The sequence below is a fragment of the Pseudorasbora parva genome, chromosome 9 (assembly GCF_024679245.1).
Source record: "Pseudorasbora parva isolate DD20220531a chromosome 9, ASM2467924v1, whole genome shotgun sequence".
NCBI lineage: Eukaryota > Metazoa > Chordata > Actinopteri > Cypriniformes > Gobionidae > Pseudorasbora > Pseudorasbora parva.
Window position 1 is genome coordinate 32237176 of NC_090180.1, and position 13579 is coordinate 32250754.

Genomic DNA, 13579 nt, shown 5'->3' on the forward strand with positions numbered 1-13579 from the left:
TAAAACGAAGGAGAAGACTAAAAAAAAGGGGCGTAAAAAAGTCGGGGCCGTCAGGCTCGGGCATAAATGCAATAAAGTGTGTTGCCAAAAACGGTTGTCATTTATATTTTTAGGCGGCAGGGGTGTTGTCGGCAACTGCTGAATGTAACTTATAAAGTAACTTGTAATCTAACTTAGTTACTTTTAAAATCAAGTAATCTGTAAAGTAACTAAGTTACTTTTTAAAGGAGTAATCAGTAATCAGTAATCAGATTACTTTTTCAAAGTAACTGTGGCAACACTGGTGTTCAGATATGCAATTTATGTCAAATTAAGTTTGTCAGGAGCTTCATTTTAATGTATACATTTTTTATTGTTGATATTTTTGTGTTATAAAGTTATAAATGTTATAATAGTCATATTTGAATTGTTCCTAATAAACCTTGATTAATAACGTAAATCATAAACTGGTTTCAGTTCATTGAATACCTTTAACATTTGAATGTAGTTAGTGGATTACATGTAATGTTTGTATTACGGGGTTTACTGTAAAATAAGGTAACCCAAACAGAAAATGTGCAAGCCCATATATATACCCGTTGTGGCCCATAAGAGCCCAACATTACACCTATCTGGGTCCCGTCATCAGCCCATATGGGCAGACCCATGTAGGCCCCAAATGGGTGCTACCTGAGTTACCCATATGGGCCTAGTATGAGCCCATCAAGAGACCCATCTTCAACCCATCTGGGCAAACCCATGTAAGCCCCAAATGGGTTCTACCTGGGTTAACCATGTGGGCCCGGTATGAGCCCATCAAGATACCCACCATCAACCCTTCTGGGCAAACCCATGTGGGGCCTCCATGGAAACTGAGGACAAAATTAGCTGGGTCCCAGTTGGGTAGCCCAGGTGGGCCCCAGATATCAGCCCATGAGCAACCCCTTTGGGCCCCACATGGGTGTGTTGGCTGGGTAATTTGTAATATATGCATATATTGCTAGAAACTTGATACTCCATCCTTTCTATCTCTTAAAACTCATTATTCCCTCTTTTCTGCAACTTGTGTTTGGGTGTGTTTGTTAGATATTAGTTTTACATGTTAGAGAAATCAATAAAGTTTTGTTTGTAATTAAAGATAAGTGTTCTTGTGTTATGTGTTATGTTAATTTCTTAAACTGCTGTTCTAAGTTACCTGGATAAAATAGTACTTAACTATTGTGTGGATATTAATATCTGCTGCAGAGTTGAGAGTTAAATCCCTTTCAGATGAACGCTGGACGAGTCATTTGCTCGGTCATAAAATACTCTTGCAAAATTCTCTTACAAAATTAAAGGTGCACTATGTAGTATTTTCATCTGTTCATCCTCCCAAGCAAACTATGCAGTAAAATATCCCAAAACCACTAGGCCAGTGTTATATACACTCCTGAACAAAATCTTAAGACCAGGGGATGCATTGCAAGTTTTACACATTTTGCACTTGTGGATCATAACCGGGTTGTAAGTGCTGCTTCAAAATGCCAAAAGAAGAAACAGGAGCAAGAGACAAAAAATAGACTGCCAACATTGTCGCTATATGATAAATTAAAATAAGCTGATAACATCACTGTTTTCTCCAGTACGGCTGTACAGCCAAATCTAATTTTGTCGCAATATTACCCTGTTTGACACTGTGAAGCTGCTTTGACACAATCGTGATTGTAAAAGCGCTATATAAATAAAGTTGATTGATTGATTGATTGATCAGCTGATCAAAAGTTTATGACCATAGCCATAAAAAGGTCAAATCTGCACAAAAATATGGCTTTCATGTCATTGTCCTTCAAGCAGTCATACTGTCAAGATCTCCTGATGGCAAAGGCAAAAAGGCTTTCTCTCTTTGAATGTGGCAAGATTGTTGAGCTGCACAAGCAAGGCCTTTCGCAAAGCGACATCACTGCTGAGGTTGGACGCAGTAAGACAGTAATTTTACATTTCTTAAAAAATCCTGAGAGTGTTAAAATGTAAAATGTCTAATAAATAAAGAATCAAAAAAAAAAAAATCCTGAGAGTTATGGGACAAAAAAGTCAAGTGGTAGACCCAAAAAGATTTCACCTGCACTGAACCGCAGGATCCGACGGGTTGTCCGTGAAGACACAGGTCGATCCTCAACCCAAATTAAGGCCCTAACCGATGCTGACTGCAGCCAAATTACCATAAGACGTCATCTACTAGAGAAGGGCTTCAAGAACAAAAAACGTCTTCAAAGGCCACGTCTCCTCCCACGACACAAACTTGCCCGTTTAGAATTTGCAAGGGAGCACCAAACATGGGACATCTCTCTGATAAGAAAAAATTTAACCTGGACGGTCCTGATAACTTCCAACGTTACTGGCATGACAAGGAGATCCCAACTGAGATGTTTTCTATGCAGCACAGTGGAGGAGGCTCCATCATGATCTTGGGCCCCCGTCTGTGCGGTAATGACTGGGTCTTCAACAGGACAACGCTGCAATTCACAAAGCCCGTCTGACGAAGGACTTCTTCCAGGAGAATAGCGTTGCTCTTTTGGACCATCCTACGTGTTACCGTGATCTAAATTCCATTGAGAACATTTGGGGATGGATGGCAAGGGAAGTTCACAAAAATGGACGTCAGTTCCAGACCGTGGATGCCCTTCGTGAAGCCATCTTCACCACATGGAGCAACGTTCGCACCAGCCTCCTGGAAACAGTCGCATCAAGCATGCCGAAACAAGTTTTTGAAGTGATCAACAAGAACAGTGGGGCTACTCACTACTGAGTCCTTTTTTGACACTTTTAGTACTGTTGTGCGTTTATTTTTGGGCTATGGTCTTAAACTTTTGATCAGCTGGTGAACGGCATGTTTCAGTTTAAATGCAGTTTTCAATAAATTGCCTACTCTCTATTTTTTGTCTCTTGCTCCTGTTTCTTCTTTTGGCATTTTGAAGCAGCACTTACAACCCGGTTATGATCCACAAGTGCGAAATGTGTAAAACTTGCAATGCATCCCCTGGTCTTAAGATTTTGTTCAGGAGTGTATATCATTGATATTGTGATATGACACTTTTTTATCATGTAAAATGTATACCGGTATTATCGTGGATGGTATGATATGGCACACCCCTACTGAGCTGTGTCCACCTTGGCAATGACAGGCGTTAAAAGCTCACATTCATAAAAAGTTCATAAAAGAACTCGTGTCTCACCTTCCTCTGCCATTGTATGCTGACAAATGACATCAGAAAAGTGTCAGTATATTATATTCGGTTATGGCCTATTACTGAACCGATACCGAATAGCTCTCGTCTGCATCACAATGCATCGTAGAAATTAATAATTTCAACTCCCCTAGTCAAAAGTGTTTGTGTTGGTGAAAGCTGTTAGTAATCTGACCCTAAGCTTGCTATTTAAAAGAATATCCCTCAGTTAAGGGTTACTTCAGCGATTAGCATATGGCTTTGTATCAGTAGAAACCCTGGAGTATATTCAAATGATTGTGCTCCCCCCTCTTAGATCCCCCTGAGACGAGAGATTTATGCATTTTATTTCTGAAAAATGTCCTCTCGTGACGCAAACTGACGATATTTACGTCATCTTTGGAATATTTGCCCAGAGGCTTAAGACTACAGCTAGCAGAAGGAGCCATTTCCGCATGTTTTCAACTCATGCATGGGGAATGGGAGATCACACTTACAGCACAGCTGGCAGCTACAGGCATTAATTTAAACGGATGCTGAGCAATGTAAGTGTTTTAACTTCTCAAATTAATTTCTATGAAAGTTAAGCTTCCAAAGGCATGAACTAAAAACGTGTTGTGAATGTATGCCGCGAATGTGGTCGCGATTACCTCAGCTCTCATCACGAAAGCTCATTAGCTCATTTATGACGTTAAATGTAATCTGACTCCTAATCTGAGTTAGTGCTGTGAGACTCACGCGGCAACTCGATCATTATATTGAACACACGTTCAGTATTTAATTGTACTTTCTGAACTCAGTCACAGTAATCCAGTAGCGGTGGCTTTGGGAATGGCCTCACAGAGCAGCGAAGCATTCTGGGAATTGTAGTCTTTCATCCCCATGAGACAAAAATACATTTTCTGTCTTTTCTCAGTCTAGAAAGCACCAAATTCAAAAATAATTTCACATTTCTACTACATTAATGACCCGGTTTAAATACAGATTCATCTTCCCAGCGCTGAAGAACCCCTTTAGTAAATGGTTCTTTTTAAAGGTGCTTGATTCATTATTAAACATTATCCTTTATTTGTTAATAATAAAGCACTCACAGAGCTTTTCTGCAGTTGTTCACAGCTGGTATTAGTCTTCTTCTACCCTCATCTGATGTGTTGTATTTCTTGAGGTCCAGCTCATCTAGCACCTCCTCTGACATCTGAAGCATGTAGGCGATTGTTGAGCAGTGAGCAGGAGAGAGTTTCTCCTTTGAGTGATTGTCTGATTTCAAAAACTCCTGAATCTCTCTGGACAGAGTCTGATCTTTCACTTCCAGCAGACATAGGAACAGATTGATAGATTGATCAGTGGAGAGACTGTGTCCAAATTTGATCTCCTTTTGAATGTACTGTGTGGTTTCTCTGATGCTCTGTGAGCTGTTCTCTGTATCTGACAGTAGATCATGTAATAGTCTCTGATTGGATTCCAGTGAGATGCCTAGCAGGAACCGAAGGAACAGATCCAGCTGTCCATTCTTACTCTTGAGGGCTTTATCTACTGCTGATGTTAGTAAATCAAACAGAGATTCTTCATCAGAGCTGTAAAATATGAATTCCCGCAGTGGTTCCTTGTTACTTGTTAAATAGCAGTAAAATGCATAGAAAGCAGCGAGAAACTCCTGGATGCTCAGATGAATGAAGCTGAAGACTTTCCTCTGATGAATCACAGATTCCTCCTTGAAGATCTCAGTGCAAATCCCAGAATACACTGAGGCGTCAGTGACGTCTATACCGCTCTCTCTCAGGTCCTCCTCATAGAACATAACATTGCCTTTCATCACCTGTTTGAAAGCCACTTCAGAAAGTTTCACAATCACTTCCTTGTTGAACTGCAGGGGTTTATCTGCATCTCCCGCTTCATACTTCTGATTCCTCATGTTGATCTGAATCAGCAGGAAGTGGGCGTACATTTCAGTCAGAGTCTGAGGGATTTCTGCACTCAGATCTTCTTTCAGGAGCTTTTGAAGCACAGTGGATGAGATCCAGCAGAAGACTGGTATATGACACATAATGTGGAGGCTTCTTGCTCTTTTGATGTGTGAGATTATTCTGCTGGCTTGATGTTCGTCACTGATTCTCTTCCTGAAATATTCCTCCTTCTGAGGCTCATTGAATCCCTGAATCTCTGTCAGACGGTTGATGTATTTGGAGGGGATCTGATTGGCTGCTGCTGGTCTGGAGGTGATCCAGATGAGAGCAGATGGAAGCAGCTCTCCTTTCATGAGCTTTGACATCAACACACCCACTGAAGAAGTCTCAGTCACATCAGAAACTTTCTGAGCATCTGAAAACATTAGTGTCATTCTGCTTTCATCCAGACCATCAAAGATGAACACAACTTTACACTCCTTATAAATCTTTGAGTCTAAATCTTGAAGTTCAGGATGAAAGTCCATCAGAAGTCTGTGAAGACTGTACTGATTATCTTGGATCAAGTTCAGCTCTCGAAATGGCAGCACAAAAATGAAATCTACATCCTGATTCGCTTTTCCCTCGGCCCAGTCCAGAATGAACTTCTGCACAGAGACGGTTTTTCCGATTCCAGCTATGCCTTTAGTAAGAACAGTCTTGATTTTCTCTTTCTCCTCACACCCTGGCTCAGGTAAGGCTTTGAAAATGTCATTACAGCAGATTGAAGTGTCTTGTGACTGTTGGTCTCTGGCTTTTTTCTCCATCTGTAAAACCTCATGTTGTGTATACACTCCTTCCCTCTCTCCTTCTATGATGAAGAGCTGTGTGTAGGTCCTGTTCAGGAGGGTTTCATTCTCCTGAAGTTTCATTCCCTCAAATAAGTTCTCATACTTGTTCTTCATGGTTGTTTTGTGTTGGTCTTTGGCTCTCTGTAGTTCATCATCTACTGGATGAGGAGAATTTTGGTCTCCAGTCTGATCATCTCTATTCACACGGCTGAAATTACAAAGGAAAACAAACTTAAATATATATTACAAATAAAAAATGTAAATGTACACATTCAAATCTGACATCAGAGATTATGTTAACCATTAAGTTTCTTTTGGGATCAAAGTAAAATTTCCATCACTGAACTTTTGTCCACAGATTTCAGGTAAAATTGTAAATAAAAATGTCTAGGTTACTAATGTAACCCCCCTTCTCTGAAGGAGGGAGCAGAGACTTTACATCGGACTGACATCATGGGTAGTGATTGACCGATATATCTGATTCCGGATATTTTTCTGGATATTTAAGCATTTTCCCATAATTAGGTATCGGTTTTGTAATATCGGATTTCCTGATAAATGGCGCCACCTTGTGGACATTTTGAGAATTGCATCCATTAACGGACTGTCTAAGGGGAGATGAGTCAACAATGGTGTTCAAAGGTAAAATAACCTGCATCTCTTAATTAATAAACTTTGTTTAACATAACATTAATGCACAATTGAGATATGCACAAATAAGATGATATGAGATTATACAGGTCCTTCTCAAAAAATTAGCATATGCGATAAAAGTTCATTATTTTCCATAATGTAATGATAAAAATTTAACTTTCATATATTTTAGATTAATTGCAGACCAACTGAAATTTCAGGTCTTTTATTGTTTTAATATTAATGTTTTTTCCATACAGCTCATGAAAACCCAAAATTCCTTAAAAAAAAACCTAAAAAAAATAGCATATTTCATCCGACCAATAAAAGAAAAGTGTTTTTATTCCAAAAAAGAGTCAACCTTCAAATAATTATGTTCAGTTATGCACTCAATACTTGGTCAGGAATCCTTTTGCAGAAATAACTGCTTCAATGCGGCGTGGCATGGAGGCGATCAGCCTGTGGCACTGCTGAGGTGTTATGGAGGCCCAGGATGCTTCAATAGCGGCCTTAAGCTCATCCAGAGTGTTGGATCTTGCGTCTCTCAACTTTCTCTTCACAATATCCCACAGATTCTCTATGGGGTTCAGGTCAGGAGAGCTGGCAGGCCAATTGAGCACAGTAATACCATGGTCAGTAAACCAATTTACCAGTGGTTTTGGCACTGTGAGCAGGTGCCAGGACATGCTGGAAAATGAAATCTTCATCTCCATAAGCTTTTCAGCAGATGGAAGCATGAAGTGCTCCAAAATCTCCTGATAGCTAGCTGCATTAACCCTGCCCTTGATAAAACACAGTGGACCAACACCAGCAGCTGACATGGAACCCCAGACCATCACTGACTGTGGGTACTTTACACTGGACTTCAGGCATTTTGGCATTTCCTTCTCCCCAGTCTTCCTCCAGACTCTGGCACCCTGATTTCCAAATGACATGCAAAATTTGCTTTCATCCGAAAAATGTACTTCGGACCACTGAGCAGTGCTGCTTCTCTGTAGCCCAAAAGTGGGTTGACTTGGGGAATGCGGCACCTGTAGCCCATTTCCTGCACACGCCTGTGCACGGTGGCTCTGGATGTTTCTACTCCAGACTCAGTCCACTGCTTCCGCAGGTCCCCCAAGGTCTGGAATCAGTCCTTCTACATAATCTTCCTCAGGGTCTAGTCATCTCTTCTCGTTGTGAAACGTTTTTTGCCACATTTTTTCCTTCCCACAGACTTCCCACTGAGGTGCCTTGATACAGCACTCTGGGAACAGCCTATTCGTTCTGAAATTTCTTTCTGTGTCTTACCCTCTCGCTTGAAGGTGTCAATAATGGCCTTCTGGACAGGGTCGGGTCGGCAGTCTTACCCATGATTGCGTTTTTGAGTAATGAACCAGGCTGGGAGTTTTTAAAAGCCTCAGGAATCTTTTGCAGGCGTTTAGAGTTAATTAGTTGATTCAGATGATTAGGTTAAGCTCGTTTAGAGAACCTTTTCATGATATGCTAATTTTTTGAGATAGGAATTTGGGGTTTTCATGAGCTGAATGCCAAAATCATCAGTATTAAAACAATAAAAGACCTGAAATATTTCAGTTGGTGTGCAATGAATCTAAAATATATGAAATTTAAATTTTTATCATTACATTATGGAAAATAATGAACTTTTATCACAAGCAAATTTTTTGAGAAGGATTTTTTGTATTATGTAGTTTAAACTTGGCGCTGTAGAGACGAACTCACTGACGGAGTCGTCAGGTAATCCGTCATGTCACAATAAAGACGTAACTTCACATGAATGAAACAAAACAGCCATGAATGAGAGCATGTTGGAAGTAAAAGCACTGTATTTCTTTCTTTCTATGTGTTTATGCTCAGTCGCATTCAGCCGTTCTCTCACAGAGTTGTTGCTCCAGCATATAGGCTAACGCTTGTTTTTATAATGTAAACAAGACAGACTCGTTTAAAACTCTTTAAATTATATTAAATCAGCACTAGGTAACTTTTCAACCTTCATAATATATTTTTTAAGACTCTTGTGATGATAAATCGACTTACAATAGGTTGAATGACACGTCTGCCATAGCCTGATGGGGTCTGTATCGTTTTTAATCTTACTTTTAAACTTCAGGTTTCGGGTAGTAACCCGAGAAAAAAAAGAACTAAAAAATTCGACTGCTTTACGGCATATACGTCACTTCCACCAACACCCACACTTCCTTAAATTCGGACGTGCGAGCCCAACTTTGTTCGTCGGATAATATAGTCATGTCCGAAGCAGCACAGACAAATAAGAAAGAAAAGGTTTTGTTGGAGGAAAGCAATAAGAGGAAATTAAAAAGTGATGGGATTAAAGGCAGGACGAGAATCAACATGTGACCAGCGTTTGCTCGTCGGCGTGAGCTGAAGGAGGCGTGCCCGACCGATGCTGTCCTGCTTGTTACGGTGAGCTACCACTCAAACATTGAACTGAAGTATCATATAGATTCTGTAAAACGGTAACCAATAGACTACTATAATGACGCTGGCTAGTAAACGTGAGCATCGTGATTATTTGGCGTTTGAAAAAAATAAAACCCATGAAATTATATTCATATGACATGCTGAAACATATGCCACTGACTGTAACGTTACCTGGGATGAAGACATTTCACACGCGACGCCAGAAGAACTCCTCTTGCAGTGTTCAGGGGAACTGTTAGTGCTGCACCGACCCGCGGCAGTTATTTGGCCCGCACCGCACCACTGTATATATTTTTACGACCCGCCGCGCACCCGCGACCATTAAATAGACATACGGGGTCCGCGGGTTATGAGACGACCCACGCATCACTAGTTCAGGGCTATCAGGGTTGTCATGTCAACAAATGCATGCGCGATGGCATCCCCTGTTGTAGGATGACAGCTCTTACGACAGTAGTTGAGGACATTATTTTTTCCAAACTGTAGGGGGACCCCGAGAGCAAAAGTAGCCAAGTGCGGCTGTAACGTCTGCTATATAACATTTATATAAAAAATATCTAATTAATTACAGCTCCATGAAAATTTATTATTAGGCCTATCTCCGCGAGACGTGTAAGTTAAATGCAGAGATGAAAACAGCGCTGTCGTCAGCATTTCATTGACATACACAAACATTAATTTTGATACCGTACTAGATGAGATTGACTCTGTAAGAAAAAGAAACAAACCCGCGAACACATCATAGCTATTACAATTCCAGAGAATATTCAATCTTTAGTCTATTAAACACATAAACCTTTTAAAGCTGTAGTTTAAAATGAATGCTTATATTTATGTTCATAGTTATGGGGATTTGATAGACTCAACTCTAATTTATGTTCTCCATTTGAAAATATTAGACCTTATAAATGTATTTTGCCTGTTGTTAATATGGCTGTATTTATAAATAAAAAGGTGAAACAGCATTAATATTAAAAAGACTGCACTGTATTTTAAAAAAATGCACATTTTTTCAGACTATTTATTGATGTAAATGTCTTTTGTTCTGTATGTAAGGGAGTGAAACAGCAAAAATTACAGTGTTTAAAAAGCTCAGTTCAGTGCTGTTGCTGTAATAGTAAAAAATCAAAACTGCTTGATTTTATTTTCAACAAAATAAGAAAAAATATCATGTAATTTTACTTATCTAATAAATGCATCTTGATTTAAGAATTTTGCGGTATTTAGACTAAACAAGACACAAAAAAAAGAAAAGAAAAATTCAGTGTACTATTTTTAATGTTTTGAAAGTCTCATGCTAAAAAACAGTAGGCCTAATATTGTGACATTGAACACAAGTTATTATTTAGTAAATACAAAAAACTGCATAATTGGTAATGATGAATGTTTTAAGTAAAATACTTTATACACATTTAAACTTAAAACAATTTAAAACAACATAATGCAATGCAATTATGATTTCAAAGAGTATAGGGTGAATTCAGGTTGTTTGGGACTACTTTTTCAGTCATTTCCATGTGCAACATTTTTCTGAATCATTTGATTTTGTAAACTATGCAATACACACATCATTTTGAGTTTCGGTTTATTTATAAGACACGCATGCAATGCATGATCGGACCAGCGCTAAGGCTATAATGTCTGCTATATTTACGTATTAAATAAGAAGCAAATACATTGATTAAAGTTAAGATATAATTTTTACAAAACGAAATATACAAATTCACATCAGTATGAATCAAAGTACGTTTGACTAGTATATTTATAGCATCTGAGCAGACATTTGGAAACAAAATCTTTATTGATATTTTGCAATAAACACTAACTTTACAATTTACTAATATGTCCAAAACAGGCTGAATAAATCTTGTCTAAACAGTCTTGCGTCTATTACATTTCGCGTTGCCGCAGGATTTATATTTACATGACACTATATTAACATTATATTTATGACACTATCAGAATCAACTTACCTCACAAGCATCGTTGCTCTTAGAAATAAACAGCTTTTTTTTAGTTAAATTATTCCACCATCATTCCTCATCGCGTCTCAAACCGATGTAAAGTGTTGATCTATTTATTTGAGTTGATGTTGAGCTGAGTATAACACTTGCCTGAATGATAAAAACTGACAGAGTTATATGAGTCTCTTTGTGAACTGGTAAGAAAAAACACGAGCCTACTCCTGGGGATTAAAGATTTTAAGCTCAACTGACTTTAGTGGCTCGAAAGGAGCTCTCTGTATGCCCGAAAAGAGAGGTCCCAGGAGGGGTTGAGACATGGCCAGGGAGGATTAAACCTCCAGATGCCTCTCAGGAACCTGATGATCAGGTTGTGCTTTACCACTGAGCTGCCATCAATAGCATTGTGATGTGCTGTGACATATATCTTCAAGGTGGAGGGGAACAGCCTCTGCTCAAAGCCATCTTGAAGGAAGTAAAGCACAGAGCGGAGCGGGCATTTCCAGGGATCTTTCCTTTGGGAAGAACACCACTCACCAAACAGAGGACATTTCAAAGCATAAGCGTGTCTCATAAAGAGGGCTCTAGCTGAAGTGATAGTGTCTACCACTGCCATTTGAGTCCCATCCAGAGACCACACGTGGAGGTTCCAGAGGTCTGTACATGGGTGCTACATGGTGCCCCGTCCCTGAGAAAGCAGGTCCTTTCTCAGGGGAATCATCCATGGAGCATTCCTCCTCCTCCTCTTCCTCCTCCTCTTCCTCCCTGACCTTGCACAGCGTCTCTGTGAGAAGGCTCACAGGGGTAAATGCATACTTGTGTAGGCCACGAGGCCAGCTGTGTGCCAGTGCATCAGTGCAGAGAGTCCCAAACAACTTACAGTATGTGGTCTCCTGAGAGGCAAACAGGTCCAAATCAGCTGGACCACCTGAGGATGGAGCCTCCATTCTCCCTGGAGCGTGAGTTGTCATGAGAGCGCGTCGGCCACACGAGTGAGCACACCCAGAATGTAAATGGCGCACAGCAACCTGAGCCACTGCTGACTCCAGAGGAGGAGATGCCAGATGAGTTGTGACATGCAACGGGTTTGTAGACCACCTTGATGGTTTATGTACACTACAGTCAAATTGTTATCCGTCCGGACCAGTACATGCTCGCCGTGCAGCATTGGTCAGAACCAGAGCAGGGCAAGGAGTACTGCTAGCAACTCAAGGCAACTGATATGTCAATCCAATCGAGGTCCTGTCCAAGAGCCCGAGGCATCATGCCCATTGCAAATGGCTCCTCTGAAATTGTTTCAGTGAAACCACTGTCTTCTACCTGAACATATTTAGGCAGTTCAGCACTGACTGAAAAACTTCTCAAAAAGTTTCAAGAGAGTTGAGTTAAACAGGGAACTCTAAAATCTTTTTGAGGACAACTGGTAACAGCTGGATCTTAAAATCTAAAGTGCCTTTTCCACCAAAATTACCCACAAACTTTTTTCTTCCAGACCTGCTGCTGTCTGCTTTTTCCATCACGGTCTAAAGTACTGTGAAGATTAGTCCGGTGAAGTAGGACTGCACACGATTTTCCTGAGCCCACTATATTTCGACTACCGCACATAAACTTAAAAAGCCTGAATCTCGTCGTTGGTCCATCTGTCATATTTTTTAAACTATATTTGAATACTCTTACTGCACACACCACAACAGACTTTTAGGTTAAAATAAAATGCTGCGTGAACTCAACCAATCTGCATGTTTAGCGTCCAAGTCTCACTCCCGAAAGTTCCTGAACTTTGAAAAAGTACTACTTCCAAGCAGGTCCTTTTGAGGGGGATTTTTTTTTTACCTGGAACTTAATTAAGACCCCGGTTGCTGTGGTCGAAACCACCCCAAAGTCCCTAGTTGTTGGGGTAAGTTTGTAAGGTGGAAACGTGGCTTAAGATTGGAATCTTTAGGCACAACACACTGCACAATTTAAACACTAACTGTAAACACTGACTGAACGCAACTGGATCTAACTCTGCGTGCTTGGGCATGATTAGTCGTAAGTAGGGTTGGGAACCGAGAACCGGTTCTTATGCAGAACCGATACTGATTTTTGAAAAATACCGGAACCGCGCGAAATTCCTGAGTGTCGGTTCCGAAAACGGTTCTGGTGCAATGTGTGTGCGAAGCGCTGGGAGTATAGCCGCGAGCCGCGCTCCCGCTCTCTCTCTCTCTCTCACACACACACACACACACACACACATACTCACACTCACACTGTCCTAGCGCTGCCGCCTCCTTTCCCCTCACGTCACTTTTTTAAAATCCCCCACAGCGCGAGTCCCGCAAACGCGGCGCCGAGGAGCTTGTTTGTAATCCAAGGACAATGGCTCATTAGTTTCGAAATGGTTTGGGTACAAGGTGATCGTGCTGAAAATAAAGGCGTTTGTCTAGCGTTATGAGCTCATTTGAAACATTGCCGCGGCTCATTTAAGAAAATGACAGCTCTGAAGAGACGCCGCTTTAGTTCGAGGTAAGTTAGTGCTAACAATAATAAAGAAAGACGATCAACACCTTATGTGTTACCACTACAAATGTGTATATATATATATATATATATATATATATATATTTCCAAATGTAAGCCCATCTTAT

The 13579-nt window shown here is 40.3% G+C and overlaps 1 protein-coding gene across 1 annotated transcript in view; it reads right to left on the reverse strand.

Moving 5' to 3' along the window:
* The window catches only part of LOC137088891 (NACHT, LRR and PYD domains-containing protein 3-like), a 46761-nt gene that overhangs the window by 14733 nt on the left and 18449 nt on the right, over positions 1–13579 (reverse strand). The window contains exon 10 of the mRNA XM_067452265.1: positions 4274–6124. Within this exon, the coding sequence (XP_067308366.1) occupies positions 4274–6124 (1851 nt within the window). The remainder of the gene's footprint in view (positions 1–4273; positions 6125–13579) is intronic.